The 24,547-nt window shown below is 45.7% G+C and overlaps 1 protein-coding gene across 44 annotated transcripts in view; it reads left to right on the forward strand.

The window, feature by feature from the left end:
- Kalrn (kalirin, RhoGEF kinase) overlaps positions 1-24,547 on the forward strand; it is a 606,323-nt gene that overhangs the window by 40,702 nt on the left and 541,074 nt on the right. For 28 of the 44 annotated variants that reach the window (XM_087576979.1, XM_087576990.1, XM_087576980.1 and 25 more), the window contains exon 1: positions 15,920-16,139. The exons of 4 other annotated variants lie outside the window; for them this stretch is intronic. In XM_087576979.1, coding sequence (XP_087433105.1) covers positions 16,064-16,139 — 76 coding nt within the window. In that variant the 5' untranslated portion in view covers positions 15,920-16,063. 44 annotated transcript variants of the gene reach the window in all.

Consider the following 24,547-nt stretch of genomic DNA (forward strand, 5'->3'; position numbering starts at 1 on the left):
TGTTCTCCTGGCGTCTGAGGTCAGCCTGGTTATACAGTGAATTCTAGGTCAACCTCGGCTTACAAAGACTGTCTCAAAAAAAAAAAACAAAAACAAAAAACAAAACAAAACCCAAAACCGTATTGTTGTATTACAATAGAAATACGTTTTAGTGACGCTTCCTTATTCTTTTGAAGAAAGCTACTTTGGAACTTGTGTTCTCCCAGACCCCTTTCTTAACTGTTGGAAACTGCTACTTTGTTTTTGACCACACCTAACATGAAGAACCCGGCATCCAAGGCAACTGCTGCCACCTAGTGGCAGAGAATCCACTAGTGGGACTTGGAACTGGATGGGTACAGATATTGAAAACCAATTCTGTCCCTGAATGGACCACATAATATTAGAAACGTTAGAGATCTTAAAAATTGTGTGGATTTTATTTGGAATGAAGCCAGCATGCTTTTTAAAAACATTTTCGTACTCTAATACTTACAATGACAGGGAACTCTTGATTTTCCACTACATTGTTACCATTCGTTCTACCAGTTAAAATGTGTGTGCGTGCGTGTGCGTGTGTGTGTGTGTGTGTGTGTGTGTGTATACATACATATATATACATATATATGTATAACATTTTAAAGGAAAATATCATTTTTATTTATTTATTCTATCATTTTGCCTCTGGAAATTTCCATGATGGATTAACTGCCTTAAAAAGTTTACTCTGCCTTATCTATATAACCCTTCAAATATTTGAAGGGACCACGTTGTGCCTGCAATCTTGTCTTGAGGTTAAACAGTGACAGTTCTGTCAATCATTACTATGCAAACCTTTCCAGAATTTCTGGTAGCCATTTGTTTCCTGCCTTCACATCGTTGGTGTCCCCGCCTAATTGTGTTGCTGGGATTGGACCCAGCTCAGCTCTCCAGGTGTCACCAGTGTAGTGACGCCCCGGTATTCACAGGCTGTCCAGACATCTGGGACACTCTCTGTACCACGAGTTAGCACTTTTGCTAACTTTCCATAGTGCTGAACTTCGAATAATGAAAAACCAGTGAATTTTGTATAATCTTCTATATTCTTGAACTTTTCCCCTTTGGATAAAAGCAAGACTTAAAAAATTGTAATTATTCAATTAACCTACATTCCGAATTTCAGATATTGCTAGCAAAGCCATAATTCTCTTGCAGTGAATGGCAGCTCAGGCTCTATCTGGGAACAGGCCTCCTGTGACTGGGAAACCCTGTGGGCATCATTGTGCGTTTGCACTTAGCTTGTGCCTAGTCCGAGGTCACCATATCATGTTTTATATCCTTCAACTTCTCTTCATGTAGCATGCTGTGAAAATATTCCGTGTAGTTATAGTTTCTCTAGTGTAAATATTTCATAATTGCTTTGGCAATTGCATCCTAGAAACCGTCCTGCTCTGGAGAACATTTGTCAGCCAGCATGCGTCTGGTATACAGTGTCTCAGTAAGGTAAATACAAAAGGTAAGGATGGCTTTCAGGATGATGCGTGCATTGCTTTAAAAGGTAGATCTCCAGACATAAAGTTTGACCCTGTTAATTTTGTTCATGTGTTCAAATTTGCCAAGAGGCTTATGTCTTTATCTTGGCCATTTGTTATAGTATTGAGTTCACTGTACCAAGTTCGTATCATCGTCCATACTACAAGCTTAACCTTTGGCCTCTGTATCTGAGGAAATAATGTTTTTAAAGAAGCTAAACAAACAGTTGAGGGGGCAGTGTTGTGGTGTCTGTGGCCGCCACCAGAGAGCCCTGTTCCACACAAAGTGCTTCTTCTCTTAATGAACACTTGTGTCTTATAGCTCATTTGCATTTATTCCTCTCAACTTACCCTTACTCAATTCTTACCATCTTATCTACAAGAATATCTTGGAGGACATTTGCCAAAGGCTTAGCAGAGATCCGGATAATGTTCTGTGACATTCTCCTGTCCGCTGTCAGGGGCCTATCATGGAGTGAAGTCAGTGTGAGTGTCATTCAAAGTAGGTCCTGGTCACTATTCAAGGAGCAGTGTGTTTATGTCCTTCCAGGTAAGAAGGCATCCAGTCCCAAAGATACCAGAAAGAAATAGCCATCTATTCCCGACCGTCTTACCTGTGTGCTCCGTGTCTAGCCATTTCCAAAGGAAGCGGATGGCTGAGATATAGCGGCTTCCATATGCACTCAAGGTTCTTGTTTCCAATGTCCAAATGCTGACAGGACACACAGGTATACTGAGTCTGTTCACACAGACAAACCCCCGAGTCTGGCATTCATAGTCGTCTCATATGCTCCCGCCATCTGAAAGCGGTAACAGGGTATTCTTTCAGCCATGGGCCTTGCTGAGTTACTCTGTATTACCTAGAAGAGGACAGGGGATGATGGGTAGGTCCCAGCTCAGTTTTGCCCAATGTTGGAACTTGTTACAATGTTACACTCTTCAAACTCCTCTGATGACAGAACCTGAGTCCTGGGGGAGTAGGTATTTATACCAGCAGGGTGATGTGTTCCACAGTTCCCATGCTCCCTAGATTGGGGTACCACTACCCTTCTGGAAGTTGCCACACCTGGACTTTCACTGAAGAGAAGATACGGTGTTCCTTTATTTTTAGGGCAGTTAAGATGGGAAACAGAACTTCAGGTATCCATGATGCCATTGCTAAGGAAAAAGTTACTTCAGTTTTGCTGTTACTAGAAAATTGCTTTTTTCCTTAAGTGAGCTTAGGAAATGTGCCAGGCAGAGTTTTGGCCAGGTAACTGTTCAGAACCCCACAGGTAGTCTTATTTGAGATGGAATGGTGGTGTCTGTTCTGATTCAAAGGAGAAAAACAGAAGAAACGAGATTCAAAACAAAGCCAAACCCAAACGGACAAAATGAAATCCCTTGCTCTTTCTTTTTACTTAATTTAGACAAAATAAATAAAAAGAAACCCAAACCAAGCAACCAGCAAATAAACCTAAACCCCAAAACAGGTGAGCCCTGCAAAACAGAAGTGACAGAAGGCACAGACTGTTGTCCCTTTGTATTCAAATGCAGCAGTGCATTGTGGGAAGCTCTTGGTGTGATGGCAGGCAGCAGTGGGTGGGATCAAAGAGGTTCAACTTCAGAGGCATTCATAGTCTGACAAACAGTCTGCAGACAGCCAGGGTGCAATGAACTAGTCAGATTTTTCTCTTGAATAAGCTGGGCTCGTATTTGATAAACCCCCCTTATAAGGAAAACCACCTTTTTCTACACCCCCCGCACTCCCCTCAATGTAGGGATGGCAAACAGAGTCAAGGTTTCAGCTGCTTAGTTCAAGTTAAACAAACCCACCCTAGACAAACCTGCATTCCTCTCTCTGAAAGATTGTATCTGCTTGACCTCTTGCTTTGGTCTGGTCCATTCCACTCCTCCTTTTATCCCTTTCCCCCTAAAATAAACTCTTTAATTGCGGATTTATATCTTGTGTTTATCTATGGGGTGAGTAATTGCCCCCTTACTCCCCGTTCCAGGTACATTCTCCTCATGGTCTGGCTGTTGTTAAGGGGTTAGACTAAGTGCATTGTCACTGCCAGGACTCTACAGGGCAAGGACCTTAGACTGTGGCTGTGTTTGGACTACTTCAGGGTCTCACTGAAGCCCTGGCCCAGAGCCGAGAAGTCCAGGAACTGCCTTATGTCACAGGAGTAAGACCCCATCTGTATGGGGGAATGGGACAGGACAAATGGAGGTCTGGGGAAGAACGTAAGATGCAACATTGTAAGTCAAAGTTGATACTGAAAATTAAGTTCCAAAGCCAGATGCTTCCTGCCTCTTCCCGTATCCCCAGCCCCGGTGCCCCAAGGATGTTCCAAGGCATGTTGAGTGACCCAGGATCGGCTTGGCCCTGTCTAGCTGCTCCATCCCCCGCAGCCCTCTTTTATCCGGAGTTACTGCTGCAGACTGTCGATGCCCTTGAGAGCTTAGAGCTTGTGATTAGCAGCCAGGGTGTTCTGTTCTTTCCTAGATTCTCAGCCATGGCTCAGGATGTGATTCAGAGTGAGTGGCCACATAGTAAGTGCTTGCTGAACAAGTGAGAGCTGCTCTCCATTCATTCTCTATTTATTCTTTCAAAGATAATTCTCAGCCAGAAGCTTGACGTTGGGCGACGAACAGGAAGGAGCTGGCTGGACAGAAGGACATAGGGAGAGAGCTTAAATGTCTTATGGTCCTGTGGACGTCCAGTGTGGGGCTCAACTTAGTGGGCCTGAGAAGGTTTCCTGTGGGTCTGGAGAGTTGGATGAAGGCAGTGTGGGAACAACCTTTCCAGAGCCTGTGAAGATCATGTGCAGTGGTCCCACGGGAAGAGACAGCTTAGCAGGGGATGTAAGGCTGGCAACATCATCGTGATCACCACAGTCTTGTACTCTGTGGGGTGTATTATTTTATTTTTTAACTTAGTTAAGTGTCACTAACATCCTTCGTATTTTGTGCAAAAATAGAGGCACGGAAACATGGAGTGATTTGACCCATATCACATGACTATGGGTGGTAGCATTGGTGTCCGAGAGTGGTTGGCTCCAGAATAGTGATAAATCATAAGTTAGCCAGTGTCTGACTGTCTGTCTGTCTGTCTGTCTGTCTGTCTGTCTCTGGCCCTCCCCCTCTCTGTATGTGTGTGTTTCTGTCTGTCTGTCACTTCACCCCTCTCTGTATGTGTGTCTATCTGTCTGTCTGTCTCTGTCCTCTCTGTATGTGTATGTCTGTCTGTCTCTGTCCCTCCTCCCTCTCTCTGTATGTGTGTGTTTCTGTCTGTCTGTCTGTCTCTGTCCCTCCCCCTCTCTCTGTATGTGTGTGTGTGTCTGTCTGTCTGTCTGTCACTCCACTCCTCTCTGTATTCCCCCATGGGAATCTTGGCATGCAATTAGATATGGCTAGGTTTTGGTGGTAGCAGTCAACTTAGAGGATGTCTAGTTGACACTGACAGAGCTTCTGGCATGTTCTTACTGTTGAGTCTTTTCTTTCCTTGCCTCTGTGGATGGATCTGCTTTGTCTTGTTCCTTGTGAACAGGCCTGGAGCTGCAAGAATGGCTCCTATCACTTGGAACGATTGCTGGGGCTGCACCTCTGCAGGACTGGGTGAAGAATAGATGAGTTGATTGGCAACTTGGCCTTGAGCAATTGGCCAGGGGTAGAAATGGAAGAAAGGACTGATTCTGCCTTTTCTCTACCTACTTCAGAACCGACGGTCCAACCCCAAGTCTTCAGGGTCCTGTGGCAAGTCATGGTGCCCAGATCTTGCCCCCTGTGCCTTATAAATTTCTCTCCTGTACCAGTAACCACTTCCTCAGAAGCTGTGTGCCAGCAGCAAGGCGGGCAAGCTGGTGTCTTCAGCGTTCTGCTCACTGCCCATCGCTGCCTGCTCCGGAAAAGCACGTGAGCCGCACATTGGTGTTCGGAAAAATTAATGTTTTCAAGATGCGCTCCGCAGTCTTAGCACGTCTGTGCCTTTTTCTTTCACCAGCTGAAAGAAAAGAAGCATTCTTAGACAATTACTCCCCAAGGGAGCCCAAGGACTGGCTTTGTTTACCGAGTGTTTTTAGTTACAACACATGAAGGTCTGGGGATTTTTGGCTTTGAGTTTTTTTTTCTTTCTTTCTTTCTGTTTTTGGTTATAAAGATAGGTAGGTAGAAGATGAGTAGATTCTCAACAGGGTACTTGGAAATTTCAAAATTGTGAAAGGCATGCTCTTACGTGGGTACAGTTTTTGAGTCTTTGAGATAAATAACAGTAAAATATGACAGATGGAATTCAGGCTCTGGGCTTACCTTGGGCCAGCATTGTACCCCTGTTTGGAGTCATCCATCTGCATCTATTTGATGCTACATCTATCCTGAGAGCCCCTTCACTTCCCCTGGACTCCCTGCCCTCACAGTGTCTGTTGACAAATGCACTATGGGAGACACTGCCGTGATCAGAGACTATCTTCCTTTAGCCTGTGCCTCCTGTCACCTTTTGCAGCTCCCCACACCCAGTATATCCCACTGTGAATAGGGATGTGGGGCACTCAAAGCCTGTAGCATAAGGCAGGGATGCTCCACTAGAGAGCGCACGTTCTGACTCTCAGCACCTTATTTCCGGCAGATGCTACAAAGGGACCAAGCTGCTCTTCCCTCGTTGTTATCCATGTGGCCTCAAAATTATTCTAAAGCTCTACAGCAGTGGTTCTCAACCTGTGGGTCATGACCCCCTTGGGGTCACATATGAGACGTCCTCCTGCAGCTCAGATATTTACATTACAGTTCATAACAGCAGCAAAATCACAGTTATAAAGTAGCAATGAAATAATTTGGTTGGGGGTCACCACATGAGGAATGGTATTAAAGGATCACAGCGCGGTGAAGGTTAAGAACCATTGCTCTAGTCACTTCCTGGGTAGGACTTGAGAAGAAACAATGTTACTCTCACTGACCAACATCTCTTAAGATTTGTAAGCCACAAATAAATGAATAGCCTGAAAGGGACTGTGGTTGCTGCTAAAACTCTTTAAGTTCACAGACCGCTCATCTGGGTTCCTGTGGCAAGTGAAGGCTGTGGGGCTAAGCAGGGGGTGAATGGCGAGTGTCTGATATACCAGTGGAACTTCCTCTAACAGCCACTTAGGTGGATAAGCCTGGTGGTGATTCCAAGTTGGGAGCTGTCTGTAACCATCTCACATTCTGTATCCTGTGAGTGGGGAGTGGAGAAGGAAACTGTTGCCTGGCCCTGAGGGAAAAAAAGATCTGGGTTTCTATTTTTGTCAGCCTGAAATGCTGTGAAAATTGCCAAAGTAACAAATGGCTATGCTACAAAGTTATACCATAAAAGCGTATTAAACACAGATCTCTGAGTGAATTCCCAAGTCCTTAGGGATAACTTCTCTCACCAGTTTGGTGAGTTTTCTATCCGAACTCTCTTGATGCACGCTAAAATAAATATTCGTGTGTGTGTGTGTGTGTGTGTGTGTGTGTGTGTGTGTGTGTGTGCACTTACAAAGTAGAATAATATAGGTATTGCCATTTATTTTGAAAACCGCATATAGAACATAGAACAGAGCATAGACACCCTTTCATATCGCAATGCATCAAATTACTTGTCCTTATTAAAGGTTTTTAAATACAATGTAGACGTTCGTAGTTTAGCTTAATGAATTATCTATTGTTAGTAATTTGGATTACTCTTTCTTTTTTTGCCTGTTTTTGTTTACTGACCGAATACGTTGCTGTGTGTACAGGTACTGATCCTATAGTAGGTGAGGGTCTTAGCGGGAGAATTGCTGGACTGAAGACTATGCATGCTAGAAATGTTAATAGGTTCTGCCAAGTTGATATCTAAAAATCTTATATCAATCTCCTCTCCAGCATGACTGTGGCCTTTTGTTTGTTTCGTCAAGTGGATTGGTAAAATGTGGCCTGTCGTTACTATTTTTACTTCAAATTTTCCTCATTATAGTTTCCCTCAGACATTTGTATTTCCATGTTTGTGAATTATCTGTTTATATATTTACTTATTTTTAGAGTTTATATTTTATACTGACTACTTTTTCTAATGTTCTAAGCAGTTTCTTATAAGCTAAGAATATTAACCCTTTGAATTATGTATTGAGGCAAATGTGGCAAACATTTGTCTCTTGGGTGCTATTTTGGTACTTGTTCATGTTTTTAAAATTTTTACATACACTTTTTTCTTTGAGAACTTAAAATATATGCAAATATAATGCATTCACAATGTTAAAAATTCAATATTTTAAGTGTTTTTATATAACCCTCTGCCTAGATACTTCCCCAAGGTAACCATTAGTATTGGGTCCTTGTGAATATTCCCAGTGTTTTGTTTTGTGAATGTAGACAGTCTAAATCTAGATGGCACTGATTTCTTATCAAGAGCTGTTTAATATTAACTCTAAGCTAAACAAGCTAAAACCCGAAACCAAAAAATGATGCTCCTAAGGTTTGGGGTTTTGGAATATTTTGAAGTTTCGGATTGGCGATGATCACCTAGTAAATTATATGCCAATACCATAAAACCTAAAAAACTAAAACCAGAAACACTTCTGGTCACAACAACTTGGCTAAAGTATTCCTGTGTACTGTTCTATGTTTTGGGTCTTCAAGTTAATTTAGAGTTTTAGGGGTGGGAGTAGAAGTGCTGGAGATTAAATCTAAGGCCTCACTCAGGTAAGGCAGATTCTGTACTTCTGAGCTGCAGCTCCTGCCCTTCAATGATTCATCCTGAGGTCCTTGGCTAACTCACAGAAAGGCTCCTTCCTAATTCTTCCCCTAGAGCCTCGTGCTCTCCCATCAATGACAGTTGAGTGGGCTTTGGGTTTTTGTGCTTCTGTATATCCTCAAGAAATATTGAAAACAGTGTACTCTTCCACATATTTAACTTTTTTAGCGCAAAGTTTAAATAGTTGCAAATAATGTATTTTCTAGCCTGTTGAATATTGTATATAGGCTTTAAATAAATTTTCTTCAAAATCTCGGAGCTGTAGATTTACATGAATTGGAAAACACACATCTCAGGAAAGCAAGCAGCCAAATCAGATGTATTCACTTCCTGTCAGAGACCGGCTGCCTTCTTTTTTTAAAATTCAAGCAAGCATGTTAATTAGACACCCTCTGTGACAGCCCTGTCTTCAGGATTCTAATTCTAAGATCAGTAGACAGGTAGATAAATAGACTAGCCGCGCTCTTTGTCTCCTCGATGAAATGAGGCACAGCCATTTTGCAAGGCTTTTTCATGATCTTACCTCATCTGTGACTTTGCCTGCGCTCATGTACTCACCACCCCCTCGTCTGACTTATCCAGGATACTATAACAAATCCCCCAAACTACATCACTTTAGACACTAGCCTTTCTTATGATGATCACGGGTGACCGGGCAGCTCTGACATATACAGATTCTTTAGGTTCTACTGGGGAGAAGGGATAGCAGGAACCCCCACGAAGGCATGCTGGATGTTGTAGTGAGAATTTTGGACAGAAATAATAATATGCTCTCATTTTAATCCCAGGTGTGGGATGTGGGCTTGCTTCAGACTGTCTACGGCAGCTGACTATGATTTGCCTTGTGCGCCAGGAGGGGCATGATTTTGCCAGCTGCAGATAGTTTTTGTGATTGTATGACATTTGTAATTCTGGGGATTCTTCAGAGGGGAAATAAATGCTACATCCAGGGGTGGGTGCGGGGGGGCGGATAGGGTGTGTTGTTGGTTGGTTTTGATTTGTTAAGTTGTCCGATCCCAAGAAGAAACAATAAAAAGGAAGTAAATATCAGACAGTGAAGATCAAACTTGCCTCAGGGAACTCCCAATCAGCTCCCAATCAGCAGGAAGTAGTCTAACAATAATGTCTGCCCCCTTGCCCCTCTATCCTTTCCCCTCCCCAATCCAGTGTTAGGGAATTGGAAGGGTGGAAGAAAAGGGGTGGAGAAGGGCGGAAGAAAGAACACACAAAGTAACCAAAGTGGCTACAGGGTTCTGTGTATAGATGGGAGTTAGGACTCTGGGGAATTACTATGTAACATGGTTTCCCTCTGTGTAGCTTACACTTCTCATACCATGGTGGGAGACTCCAAGAGCAATTTTATTTATTCTTGACTCTGTTATTTTAAAATGTCTTTTGAAAAGTTAGGCAATATAGTACAATGGTAAAAGTTCAAAATGCACAGGAAGATTCATGGTGAAGAGTGGAGGTCTCCCAGCTGCTGTTCAGCCCCTGATTCCCATGTGATTTGTGTGTTCATCCAGAGAGTAGGGGAAAAAATAAAAGCACGCGTCTCATGCTCCGATACCCAAGTCTATCAATGCTTTCCGTCTTGAGGGTATGTGGTTTGTGTTTCATGATGTCTTTGACGAGGCTTTATTTGTGCATGACACGAGGCTAGGATTGATGGACCTTCAGGGACCCCAGTTCATTGATGCTCACTGCCTGAAGACCTCTGTGGTGCGAGGGCTGTCTACGTGGCTAATCATTTTTAAGAAATGTCAACACAATTCACCTGCTGAAAAATAATTACCACGAATAATAATGATGATAATAATAATTATTACCACCGTTGTTGTTGTTTTGAAACAGTCTCATTCTATAGTCCAGGCTGGCTTGAACTCGTGTTCCTCCTGCCTCAGCCTCCTCGATAAGGAGTTGTAAGCGAGAGTTACACCTCTGTCTGATTCTTCTGTCTTTGGATAGAAGAACTAAGAGACTCGTGAGAAGGCTCAGCAGTTGTAGGTGCTTACCTCGGAGACCGACTTCTTAAATATTGATCGCGGTACACATGTGGCACAAGGAGAGAACTGACTCCTTCAAGTTGTCCTCTGAGACAGACAGACAGATAGACACATGCACCTACACCCACATGCACATGCACACACACATAAAATCAAAATTTAAAGAACAAAGAAAATAAAGAAAATAAGAACCAAGGAATTGGCTAGTATGTAACTGTCATGTTACCTTGGATGGGCATGTATATAAATAGTAGGGATTATTTTTATCAGGTTTAATAGTGAGTTGTTATATATACATATTTTTTAAAGGGGGAAAATTCCCAAGAGGATTTTTTCTTAAAGTGTTGGCTTTAGATATATGCTAACCAAAATGTAACATTTCCTCGGTGACGTGACGAGCCCTTTTTAGTTCCATTGTGCTTCATGCTCACAGCTGTCAACCCTGGTGTTAATAGCATGGTGCTTTGTCTTTGCTGGACTGAATTGGTAGGGTAGGACTTCACAAAGGTTTGGAGGAGATGGAGAAGGGTATGGGGTAAGAGAAAGGAGAGGCCCCTTGCAGGGACCATGTGAGCTTGTTTCTGGGGCAGTGACTGTTAACCTCATGTTCCTGATTCCCTGATGTGACCTAGAGAGTCGGAAGGAGCAGTAAGAGGAAACAAACCTGCTGAGAGGCTAGTAGCCCCTTGGCTTGAGGTGCCCTTACATCATGGCATCACAGCAGTTCCTGCGGGTAAAGAGACTGCTCTCAGTGGGATGGCATGGAGGAGCCATGCTGTTCACGTCACGATGGCTTCTGGGTAGACACAGCCCCTTGAATTGGGTTTTGGACCCTGGTTTCTTAGCCTTCCTTTTGAATTTGAGGTGCTTCAGGAAAGGCTGTCAGCCAGGTGGTCATGTGAGTGTGGAGGGTTGGGAGACTTAGGTGAAGAGACCTGAGCCTTCACTGCAGGTCAACCCTGATGTATAGACTTCACTTGTCTTCTACTGCCTTAGGGTGTCACCCTTTTCCAAAGTGTGACTATTTCTTAAGGGCCTAGTATTAATTTCTTATTAAGACACTGAAGAAGGGATCAGTTTATTATACCTCTGTGCATGGGACCTAGCTCAGAGGAAGCAGACCCAGATAGAGGAACCTTATACGGCTGAGAAACAGCTCTGTCAGTTGGTTGGGCTGTTGGGGTGGTGCCCTGAAGGTGGAGTTTGGTGCAGTGGGGAGCTTCTTGTGGTTTGCTGGAGAAGAAGGAGTCCTCAGAGGAGGACAGGGAAGGGTGAGGGTAGATTTCTTCTACTTGACAGAATGGTTTTAAGCTGGTGCTGTAAGAGGTTTTGTGATCTCTTTCTAGATTAGGAGAGAGAGAGAGAGATCTCCCTGAGGTCAGTGGTAAACAACGGGAAAGCTACATAAATGGCAGGGTCAGTGCAGGCCAATCAGCCCTGTCTTGAGGTGACATTTAAAGCCATCGTACAGATCGGCAGTGGACCTGGGGCAGAAGGAATGTTTTCTGAAGCTCAAAGGGAGCCAAGGATCAATTGTGTGTCTAAGAGCCATTTTGTCTACCCCTTCCTGTGTGGTCCTCTGCTAGATCTCTCTCTACTTTGGAGAGCCTTCCAGGAGAGAGAACTCAGGGTTCCTCTGTCCTGGACTCCTAGGGTGTGTGGGCAGGCAGGGTACTTTGTGGAGTTTAACCAAAATACTGAAATGAAGCCAGTGCTGAAAGTAAGAGAGGAGAGCTGTGACAGAGCAGACAGATCACCATCAAAGAATCACCCAGGGGAGCTGAGTAAAGATTCAGGCCTCTGGGAGTGCGGCATCTGCATGAACTGCCACCCCTCCAAGGTGAATCTGCTGCCCATTAAACTTTGAGAACTCTGAGATGAGAATGGTGACATTAGCTGGAGAGGCCTCTTGGGAGAGGTGGACTTAGATTTCAGAGTCTGGGTGATAAGTCTTTCAGATATTGTCCTCATGTGAGGACCCAAGGAGTGTGTTCACCTGGGGACACCCGGCTCTCACAGGAGAGGCTGGCAAGCGTCCACACCATTCCCTAGATGGTGTTTCCGAGATGTCCTGACTTCCACTTACCGCTTGGGCAGTATTTGCTGAGGGGACAGAAGTGCTGTGGAAGGTGACTGAGGATGGTGTCTGCCAGAGGGTTTGGTTCATGTTGGAGCCAAAGCACAACTTGCAGGGCAAAATGGTTGGCTGGCTGAGCCTACTTCCTGGTGTGGGGTAGGAGGAGAACACGGTGTCTGTTGAGCAGTCTTCATTCTGGTTCACAGATACCAGCAGCTGTGCCACCTCACGTGTGGCCTTTACTTGCCGGTTAGCTGCACGCATCTGAGGCATGTGGATTGTGCCACTGAGGGAGCAGAGGTCCCGGTTGTCCTGGGAGGTGAGTGGGGAACTCTCTGGGACCTGATTGGTTCTCTCCTCCCTCACTTCTTCTTGCCTTCTGCTCCATCCACTTATGCTGGCTTTATCCGGTTGAGAACACAGTGTTTCTTCTTTTGGGTGGGTGAAAAGATGGAGAGAGAACAGTGCCAAGAAAGGAAGAAGGAACGCCGAAGGGAAGGGAACACATCGTGGTTGTGGCAGTGAGTATCTGCAGAGGAACCAGGCAGGCAGCAGCCCTCTGCAGTGGTTGGGTGCTATTGGCCTGCAGTCACTGATTTCAGCGGAGGGGGAAAGAGCCACACAGACAGGAATGGCTGCCCCCGCTTTGTCTATCATGAAAGAGCCACCGTCCTATCATTGTTTAAGACAAAACAATAACAACAACAACACCCTACCTACCTAATAAGGTCCTGTCCTGGCAACGTTCTGTCCTTTCTAATTGCACCACAGCTGAATGGCAAGCCTAGCAGTCTCTTAGAACATTTTATTCAACTTCTACCATGGCTGTTTTAAAGGAAGGCTTACAAGGCTCTGTGGGAATAGCAGAAATGAGCGGCGGTGGGCTGGGAAGCACCAAGACGCCCTGCTTAAAGGACTGAAGCCAACTGAGAGTAAAATTCCAGGCTGAATAGCTTCCTCCTGGGTTTGACCCAATGGGTGATGCTGTGTTCCAGGGCTCACTGTGTGTGGCGAGGTGCGTGCACCCATGTTGTTCTTAATTCTTTCTTCTGTAGAGAATGACACCAAGTAAGAGAGGAGCTCCAGTTGGCCTCCTCCTTCAGGCCCACTATCAGCACCAATAGAGAGTTATAGTTTATATATGTGCTTATAAGGGCATGAGGGCTGCCTGTCTGTTCCCCAGGTGATGCTCCTCCCACAGTCCCTCTCTGTCCAGGTCTTCTGTTGCGGTAGGAGTCTCACATTTCAAGTTTCATTTAAGAGGCTTTAGGAAAAAATGACTTTGGCATTCTTATTTGGAAATGCGCTCTCTGGCCAACTGTAAGCCACTGACCAATGGGACATATCAAAGGCTTGTTTGTCAGTCATCATATATTCTGTGCCTGTGGCATGCTGGCACTGCCCCTGCTTCTTGAGCACTGCTGTTAGCATAGCCCCACTGTGAAGGTCTTCCACCTCTCCAGGAAAGGTGCTACATTCTCTAGGGAATGTCAAGGTCCAGAAAACGTGATGAGGGGGAGCCAGCTCACACCTATGTACCATTTGAAACTTGTTCAACTTCTTGAAAGATGACTTTGGTTCTCTTTAGACAGGGAAGGTAATTCTTCTCCAACAGAGCTCTCGGGGTGGTTAGGGCCCAAAGGAGCTGACAGATGCGAAAGTACTTTGTGAGCTAAGAAGTACTGGCCACATGTGAGTGAGCCATAGAGTCTTGTTATTCACAAAAGGGAGGACTATGGACCATTTCTCTCCAGAGAGGAGAGGACTTTGCATTTTTGTGTTAATGACTCACGAGATTCTTGTCCATTTAAGGCAGTAACAAAATTGCACTAACAGAGCCTGAGAGGTATCTCCTTGGGTGGTGAGGACTCCGCTGTGTCCCACAGCTGCCCTTTAAGAGGTAAGAAGGATACTGGGCAGGGCAAGGGGTGGAGATTGTGGCTCCACCTACTTTCTCCCTCTTCCTGCTAGTTCCTGGACGTGCCTCCTGCCTAGTCTGAGTCCTTTAGAAACATGCAAACTATTTCTTTTGGCTCTTTTAAAGGAAGGCTTATGGGGCTCTGTGGGAATAGCAGAAATGAGTGGGGGTGGGCTGGAGAGCACCAAGACGCCCTACTTAAAGGATTGAAGCCAACCGAGAGTAAAATTCCAGGCTGAACAGCTTCCTCTTGGGTTTGACCCAATGGGTGATGAGTCCCAGAAATGGCAGATGCTGGAGGAGAGCCCCTTTGACTCCAGATGCCTGATGGAGACCAGGAGGCTGGGAGTAGAAGCTGCCATAGGTAAGCCGAAAAACAGCTGTGGGGAATGTGCACTTGGCTGTTGAATGGAGGTGCTCTACACCTGGAGTCCCCTCTGCTTTCCTTTCTGTGATCAGGATCCCCTGTCACCCGAGGGACAGCCTTCTCATGTAAGTGGCCAGCCTACTGACCAAGCAGCCTCAAGGGAGGCAAGAATAGAGCACTCTGCTCCTGCTCTTGAAACGTCTGCAAGCCTGAGTCAGTGTCCAGAGGCTGACGTGCTACAGTCAAGCGATAGTCAACGCTTCTCCTGCCTTCCACGTGGAAAGGTGTGGGTTACCTAGAATCCCTTGCTTGTTCTTTCAGTCAGTCGACACTCACTTGCATTAAAGATTGAAGTAAAAGTCACTTGAATGCTTCTGAGATAAGGCACTACATTAGGCACCTTGAAGATTAAGGAGCAGATCTGAACTCCATGTCGTTTATGTTTCGGTAAGGTAGACAAATTGTATACAGAAGAGAAAGTGGATTGAAGATGACGTATAAAGGAAGGAAGATTGGGGACGGCCTGGACTCTGTGGCATTTGAGTCAGACATTGGAAGATTTAGGGTTTGACCCTAAGAAGGGGTACGGAGAGAAGGGGCCCTGACAGGAGGTATTGGATCAGGGGCATAGGATTAGAAGGTCAGAACTATAGCGAACCATTTTGTAGGGGCAGGGGAGAAGGGCAAAGAGAACCTTTTGTCTGCTTCACTTACCTGTGACACCAGGAGCTTCCCTCCTTCGTGCTGAGCCTCATAGTTCCTCTGTGAATAAAATGCTGGTCTTTCCAGTCATAGAGGAGGAAGCTGAGGCAGAAGGCCAAGAGGTGTTAAGTAAGAACCAGGATTTGAACTTGAAAGTAGCATTGCAGTGCCCAGTCTCTCCTTAATAGAATCTCTGAGGGGAAGTAGGGAGAAAGGACCCACAAGCCCTTTTCTAGTTGTGAGGGTCTAACAGATTTGGACAGGGAGCACCTGAGGTCCTCACAACGAGGCAGTCGGACTCCTGGACTTTTTGGACTGATTCCAGAGTCCAGGATGGTTGAGCATCTGGCTTCTCATTCATCCAACTATTGGGAGAGCCACTGGCCTCTGTGTGGGAGGAGATACTAGAATGAAATTTTAAACGTGGCCTTCTCTGTGGATTTTCATTCCCAGGGCTACCTCAAACCTTGCTACTGTGCAAGAGCCCTCCCTGACTCCCTCCCCCGCACTCCAGCCTCCCCTGGGGTTCATGCAGGCTCAGTCTGCACACGGCGTGTTCTGCATTTGCTCCTTTGTTGCTGTGAAACGGGCTCACAGCACAGTCAGCCCCTGTGTGGGAGGACTGGTGGCTGTCTTTACAGGCAGGCATTTGCTTAGAGCAGGCTGCGTGTGAGCCCAACACCCGAGAATCTGCCCTCCTTGAGTCGGTGGTGGTGGTGGTGGTGGGATGAGGCTCTGTCCTGGAGACTGGCTGTGAAGGATGAGTTCAGGGTGGGATGACGGACCGCTTCTGGGACCAGTGGTATCTTTGGTATCTCCGCTTGCTTCGGCTTCTGGATCGAGGTATCCTGAGTGCGTATCTGGTCGTGTGTCTCTCTGTGTATGGGTGTATGTATATAAGCATATGTGTGTGAGAGAGGCATAGACAGAGAAAGGGATAGCAGAGATGGGAGTGGAGGGGCAAGAGAAAGAAGAGGGCATGGAGCAATGGCAAGCAGCCAACCTACAGCAGATGAAAGAGGGGCTGTTTTCCTGGGGACATGACCTAGCTGGGCGTGGGGAGCACAGAATCATTTGGGGGACAGCTGTACAGCACAGTCAGGTTTCTTGCTGGGGTTTTTCACCCAGCAACTTAAACTGTCTTTCGGGGCTCTCTACAGAGCACATGGGAAGTGATGCAGGGAGGAGAATGGTCCCTGCAGCTGAATGCTGGGGGAGACCTTTGCTGATCCCTCTCTCAGTCCAGCTCTGTGACCATAGCTGGATTTGTGTGTTCCTCTGAGCTTGTTTCCCCATCTGCGAAATGGGCATCCAGGCCCTATCTGCCATCGTTGTTGCTTCATTCCTGCATGTAAAATGTGCCGTCACCTCTAGTGTGCACACTAGGTACTCAGTTAATGCAAAGTTCCCCCGTGCCTGGCTCTCGTCAGCATCATAGAGCTACAGCACTCGTCCTGGGGACAGCTCCCTTTGTGGCCTGTCTGTAGATAGAGTCCTCGAGAATTTGTGGTTAGGGAAAAGAGAGCCAGCTCGACTCGTCAAGTTACTCTGACCTTAATACACGTCAGCCACCTTTATTGCTGCAATCAAATATCCTGGTGCTTTCCCACAAGTCCAGACCCTCCACTGTAAAGAAAGACCACTAGGAACTTCATGTAGCAATTGCTTTTTAAAATGTTGGCTGTGCATTCGAAAGCTTTTGGCTCCTTTAAGAAGTTTTGGCAAGAGCGAGACAAAATCTTTCATGAAAATATGGTCCTGGCAAAGCTCTGCTACCCACCTCAAACAATATCCCTCTCATCAGGGGTCGTCTCAGGTCCAGCCGGAGGCAGATACCAGGTGGAAGCAGAGCTGCCCAGAGCAGGTGTGCCGGGGCTTTATCGGAGGAGAAATCAAAGATGGAGGGACCCAAGCCAGCATACATGGGAAGCAGGCTTTCGAGAGCACCCAGAAACACCTCTGGGAAGCCAGACTTGAGATGAGATGAGGATAGAGAAGGGAGCCAGGACTTTGTGATGGTGGAGCTCAAAGATGGGGGAGGGTAAGACAACCACCTCTTTTCTGTGTGATCTCAGCAAGTTATCACCCCCCACCCCCATGTCTCTGTGTCTCCTCTCCTCCCATTATAAAAAGAGATGGCTACAGCAATGATGCCCATTTGAGGCGTCCCTGTAGGGGTTAAGTGAGAGGTCCCAGTGCCAGGAACAAAATGCCCCTTGACTGTTAGGGCTCATCAACATCTAGTTCCCACTCTCCTGCCGACTTCCCGGGAAAGGCAGGAACAGGTGGCATGCAGCAGCCCAGAGCTGAGTAAGCTGCGGAAGAGCTGTGAGAGGCATGGAAACAATGTATATTCTTGTGAACAGAGGCCATGCTCAGATTAGCATATCATACCAATTTAAAGAAGAAACTAGATGCCAAAATATAAGTTATATTTATTTTCAATTTTCACAAAATGCTGGAACCCATGAACTGCCAACTTGTTCCAAGTACTAGCTTCATTACTCTCTAAGGGTCCTTGAATAAATAATTTGTCTTCAGCTCATCAGTCTTGGCTCAAAAAAAATGGGAGCATTAGTAATACCTACACCATACAGTTTGCAGGATCTCACATGATGAATTTGTGGATTTTCGGGTTCCCTAAATAGCAGAAATTGGCTGCCAGAAATGTGCATTCGTGCCGGCACGTTTGACCGTAGCGTGCATTCGCTATGGTCATTCCTGTAAACAGTGTCTCTAGGGGCTTCCTTAACATGAGGTCCAGACTGTTAGGGTCTCTGCTATCAATCAGGGCTGTTTTGGGTTGGACATTGCTCATGTCGCTCAGCTTTAGTTACTAGGTAACACAGTATTCTAAATGCCCACATGATACACATATATCAACGTTCAAACAGGATTCTTCCTATAGCAACTACTGTAATGCTAGCCGTCCTGGCATAGGAAATGGCACGTTGTGCAGATTGAGCTGGCTTGTGAGAAACGCTCAGCAAACATTAGTTGGATAAATGAGTGGATGAGCGAAGGGCCTGCCTTCCAGAGCAGCGAAGAGATTTCCCTCAGGTCTCCAGGGAAACAGAATGCAGCTCCCTTCCTCTGTTTTAGGATTTTCTTTTTTATCTCCTTTGCCATTGCTCTGCCTTATGTCATCTTGAAAGCCATGGGCCTCGAGAAAGTAAGGAGGGACTAAGGGATGAAAAGAGGCAGGGGATGATGGGTTGATCCCAGGAAATTGAAATGACGGACAGGCTGTTTGCTCTGGTTGGCTGCGACCGGAGGAAAGGTGAATCTGTGACTTAACACACTTAAAAAGGGAGGAGACATCAGAACGCACTGCGGAGCAGGAACAAACTTTACAGAAAACAACCATGCGTGCTCTCTTAGACACACATTCCCATCTCCCCTGTCATTGTTCAGCTAATGGTCAGGCTTGAAAACTAAGTCTGTTGTTTTTGAGAGCATGACTGAACTGTATACAAGGAGTTATTTGATAAGGGTGTGCCAGCCTGTTCATACCCTACATTTTGATGATTTATTCTCATTAGTAACAGATACAGTTTTTACTTTGTGTGTGCTGGATGTTTATCAACTCTACTGCTATGATCTGGGCTTGTAGACATTGGCTGAGGAGATAGTGGCCATGATGGAGACAACGTCGGCCAGAGGAGAAAAGCTCATCTAGATCAGAAATGAAGAAGCAGCCTGGCCTGCATAATTGAGGTCTAGTGCATCTGCAGGGACCTGATGGGTCTGGGGAGGGTTTACCACCGTGTAACTTACTGCTGGAGCAATATCTGGAGGATGATCTACTCTGCCCAGTGTTTGATTGTGCCGTGCTGCCAAGCCTCACCTCACCCCATCGGTGTGGCTCCCCCTAACCCTACCTGTTCCTCATGACTAGCACCTCATCCTCACTCTGGCTTCCCCCCCTTCCTGCCATAACACACAGCCTCAGATGTCTGCTGGTGCAGCTTCCCTGCCCACCCAGCCCCTGTTAGTTTTCTCTTTCCTAGTGTCCCGGTACAACCTCATGATATCTGTGCCCTAGTTCTCTGATGCTTGTCTACTACGTTTCAATCCATCTCCAAATTTCTGTCCATTTCATTATTGTGCTCTCTTCTCCCTCTTTTTCCTACTTTCTCCTGTCTCCTCCTCTCTTTCTCCCTCCTCCCTGTGTTTTCAGGTAGAGGTCAAAGGTCAACATTGGTTGCTGTTCCTTGTGAGTATTTTGTTGGTTTTGTTTTTGTTTTCAGACTGGTCTTGTATTCAGTCTGGAGCTCTCTGAGTAGGATATGCTGGGTGTCCAGTGAGCCCCAGATACCTACCTATCATATGCTGCCCTAGTGCTGGAATTCTAAGCATATGCTGTCTTGTTTTGCTTTTTGTACACGGGTGTTGGGGATCAAACTCAGGTTCTTATGCTTGCAAACACGTTACTGACTGAGCCATCCTTCTAGCTCTCCTCTAGCTTTTTTATGCCATCATGTTTTATCCCCAATCTATTATTTTCTTTTTAAAATAACTTCATGTATAAAATGGAGTCAAATTAAAATTATATAAAAGAAAATATAGTGTAGAAGATTTTTGGTTTCAGTAAAAATGGTGTTTGGAAACATCTAAATGGTAGGTCAAATTCACAACCTATACTTTAGGCTGCTTGAGTTTTTTCTTGGGGCATTGTCTGCTTTCTGATGAATACCATAAAGCACTTGGGATTTTGCACCCCAAACCATGAATCATCTGGGATTCGTGGCACAGCACAGTGTTTCTGTTCCCTTCCAGCCTCGACCCAGGCAACTGGATTAGAACCCCTGGCAGGGACTGGCACTGGTGTCTCTGCCAGTGATTCTGATGGAGCCAAGGCTGGGGGCTGCTTTTTTTGCCATCTTTTAATGTGATGCCAGAGAGGGAGGGCAGAATGACTCTGGGGCAAAATAACAAAGGAATGGAGATAATCCATCAGGGCAGGAATAGCAAATACAGAGTAACGAGAGGGTAAGCCAGAAACAATGGAAACAAAGGCAATCTGTAGGGTATAATCTGTGTAACTTTACTTAGAAGCTATAGACATTTTGTATCATTACCTAACTAAACCCTGACTTCCCCTCATATTCCTGGGGAAACATTTGCCCAGTGCTCCAGAAGGTTGATTAGCCCCAGCTCGCTTTGTGTTTACAAAAATATTACCCTATTTGTTCAAGGTAAGTTCCATCATCATTGGGCCAGTACTACTGCCCTCTGCTAGAACCAGAGAATGGATGCTCTTCAGGGAGATGGGAAAAGAGGGGACTTCTTGCCCACAGCTTTCACCGAGTAAGGCCTCACTCTGACCAGAAATCTACTTGAGATTGTCACTAACGTCCCCATCTTCTTGACTGCTGCTCTCTGTTGTCCCAACCTTCAGAACTCTCAATCATTCCAGTCCAAGGACTGACTCTGCCTAAGTACAGTGCAGGGTCTAGAGGAAGCTAGCCCTCCTAGCCTAGCTTGTGAAGGCTCTTTGGGCAGTCTTGTCCTTACTACTCTTGTCCCAGGTTCCTGTCATTGACAGATGCTATGTCTTTGGCTTCCTGACAGCCTAGTTACCTGCACAGCTTTGGCCCCTGCCTGGATTGTGCTTGGTGCCTCTCTGCTCAGACCAGACCGCCACAGGCGCCATTGCTTATGGTGGCTATCTGTCCTGTTCCGGTTAGTGCTTGTGTGTGCCCTTGGTATGACATGTGGCTTCTTTGGATACATTTCTATGACATATTACTTCCCTTGGAGAGTCACTGAGAGAAAGAAGAGAACAGCATGCAACATGTGTATGAAAAGTATCTTGGGTGAGCCAGCTGTGCTGGAGTTTCTCTAATGAGAGGTTTGGTTCTAATCTTTCCACTTGAGCTGAATATTCATATCAGACCAAGTTCCCTTAGCTTGGCTTTTAAAGTCACCAGGATATGCCTATCAGAGGAATGGGGCTTCTTATCTGATAAGCAATTTGAAACATGGCCACAGAATCATCCCTTATGTGTCCTGCCTTTGCCAGAGCCTCCTCAGACCTCTCCTCTTTGTTTCCTTTCAAAACGCCTGAAGCCTCCTTTACGGGTGATGGCCCACATTCCTCCCTTTCTCAGATCCTGACTCCTATGTCCTCCAGAAAAAGTGCCTGAATTACTCACACCCGGTTCTCTGCAGGCTCATAGGCACTGGGGTGCAGAGTCCAGGGATCAGGGTTTAGGGTGTCCTGTGGATAGTAATTATGCATGCCTCATGGTATTGTTCTGCACAGTGAAGGAGGTCAGATGTGTGGCCAGCACCTAATGCCAGCAAATATTCAATATGGGCGCTTTTCCCTTGGGATTTCTGTAGCTGTTTTGGAACTTAGTGGCTGCTTCAAGGGGTCATTTTTTTTTTACCCATTACGAGTAAAGGGCAGGCCTTGGTCCCCCTCATCCTTTTGATTTTTCCCCTAAACACTTAGGTCAAAGTTGTATTCTAATGGGAAATCTAGAAAATTTACATTGACTAAAAGAGTATCTGAACACTCCAAGAGCAAGGATTACCACAGCGTCAGTTAGGAGTTAAAAAGAGAGCAGTAAGGATTTGATAATTGTCCAGTAGCATATCCCCTGTGGTCTGCAGTGCCCTTCTCTGGCAGATCACATTGCTTCCCACTTTATAGACGGGGAGCAGCCATGTCGAAGCAATTACTTTGCTGAAATCACACAACCGCTAAGAGAAAAGCCAAGGTTATCCCACATAGGATGGGTTAGCTCCTACAATGACTGGCACACACATAGAGATTCCCACATCTCCATGCTCAGCATGCATTTGAAACGGTGTCCAGCTACCTCCCCTGTTGGCAGATGGAGAGGATATCATTGACTGTGTTGTCTGTGGTGTGAGATCACCAGGTAAGATGTATCTAGGCCAAGTCCTGGGGGAAAGACACTGATAGCTTCTGTTTGGAGTACTGGTATGGAGTTTCCAAGCAGCAGGGCAGAGGTTACCATGATATGAGGAAAAGAAAGTAGCAAGGCTCCCCTGGGGTAACACGGCCTCCCAGGGCCTGTTCTTCTATTGAGGTCTACTGAATGGTTGCTGAAGGCCAAAGGTGTTTGCCTCAATGGTTAAAAAGCCAACTGAATTGCCAGCTTGCTTTTCACTTTGTGGATGGAGGTGGTTTGTGAAATTGTGAAAGTGATAAATTCTGTGTTGATGGTTGAAGGGCTAGTGATGTCTACAAGCATTGCCGGGGCAGGAGATCAGATCCCTGCACTCTGGAATGTTAGGCTTCATCATCTTCTGAAAGAACCAAAAGCTAGGGACTGGAGAGATGGTCCAATGGTTAAGAGCACCGACTGTGCTCAAGAGGAGCCAGGTTCAATTCCCGGTACCCACATGGTGGCTCACAAACACCTGAAATCCTAGTTCTAAGGGAATCTGATCCCTTCTGGTCTTCATGAGTACAAAGCAGAGGTGTGGTGACAGACATGCATGCAGGCCAAACATCTGTAGAGATAAAAAAAAAATTAACAAAACACATGAACGAAGTAACTGTAACCTCTCTGAATTTCTCATAGCCCACCCATCCAATTGCAGATTGCCTGTAAATAGATGCTCTTCTAACTCTAGTGAGTCATGGTTGTGCACAGGGCATACCCACAAAATCTACAAACACACACCAGTAACACCTACAGTACTTCTGTATGATATCATGGTATATATTTCTTGTGGAATCCCTAAATTAATGCTATGAATTCCTAGGAGGGAGAAATAAATTGGGTGGGTGAAGAAAGGCATGCTCGTTCATCTAATAAATATCCTCTAAGGACCTACTATGTGCTATGCTGTGTTTGAGGATCTGGGTATAGTGTTGAAGGAGACTTGTCCTCATGAATCTTTAGGTCCAATGAGAGGAAGGGTAATGTCAACGGAATAGACAATACGGTGACTTAATTATGAGGGGGAGATGAGAGGATACAGAGCTTTTATATGGTGAGAGCTGGAGCGGGGAGAGAGCTTGAGGTCACTCTGCTTACGTCAGGTTGCAAACAATTGGTGGCAGGGTGATAGCATGCCATTAAAATGTATTGTATAACACTCATGTGTCAGGGAGTAGACTAAGGAGCTGGGAATCCCACAAAGCCTATCCTGGGGTACTTATAGTCTAAGGAAGTACTCGGATGATGCACAGAAGATACTTTACAACGAAATTGGTAAGTAAAATTAACCAGAACTCCATAGGAAGAAAGAAAAACTATTCATGTGGAGGAGTATGTCTTTCCAGAATATCAAACAGAACTGAAGTCAGACAGTCTGGTCAGTGAAATAGGCCAAGGCACAGTGAGGCCTGCAGGGGATACTAGCTGAAGTAGAGGGACGTTCAAAGATGTGACTACTTTTGGGGTTGAATGACACTTTCACAGGGGGGGCACCTAAGACCATGGGAAAACACATATTTATGTAATGAATCATAATAGTAGCAAAATTACAGCTACAAAGTAGTAATGAAAATAATTTTATGGTGGTGGGCTGTCATCACAATATGAAGAACTGTGTTAAAGGGTTGCAGTATTAGAAGGTTGAGAACCACTGCTCTACCAGCAGCAATCTGTCTGTGACCCTAGGGAGCAGTTGAAGTAGAAGACGCATGATTTGAGCCAGATGCCTAGAAGAGACAGTGATGTTGATAATAGTCCAGGGAAGACAGCACAGGGTAGACAGATTGTGGAAACCAGAGACTTGAGAAGCTGTTTCTTAAGAGTCGGAAGAACAAGCAAAGACTTTGAGGGGAATGAGTGGGGTAGTTAGGGATCCTCGTGCAGGGGGTGGGACAGTGTTGAAGGGTTTGGTGACAGAAGGCATTGATGCCTGCTTACACCATCGTTTCAGTGCCTCGGCGATGAGCAACCAGATTGCAGTGGGAGGAAGTGGTGAGGATGAGGCAGCAGCCAGCACGTACTGTCTGTTTGAGAAATATGTCAGAAAATACAAGGTAAAAATAGACCGGTGGTTGGTGGGACATTAGGGTCAAGTGGCAATTTCATTTAAGAAGGGAGACCTGAACCTGAACGTACTTAAGGTTGGGGACAGGGCAGCGACAGAAGTTGACAGAAGTTAGGAAACGGTGAACAGGAGTGGATTTACAAATCGACTTGTAAATGCTTAGTACTGTTGGTGAATCTAGGCAGTCAAGGCATTGTGCTGCTTACTGGGGATACAGCATGAATAAAGCATGAGGTCTTCGTAGAGTTTGCCTCTAGAGAACGAGCAGACAG

The sequence above is a fragment of the Rattus norvegicus genome, chromosome 11 (genome assembly GCF_021556685.1).
Source record: "Rattus norvegicus strain SHRSP/BbbUtx chromosome 11, alternate assembly SHRSP_T2T, whole genome shotgun sequence".
NCBI classification, from domain to species: Eukaryota; Metazoa; Chordata; class Mammalia; order Rodentia; family Muridae; genus Rattus; species Rattus norvegicus.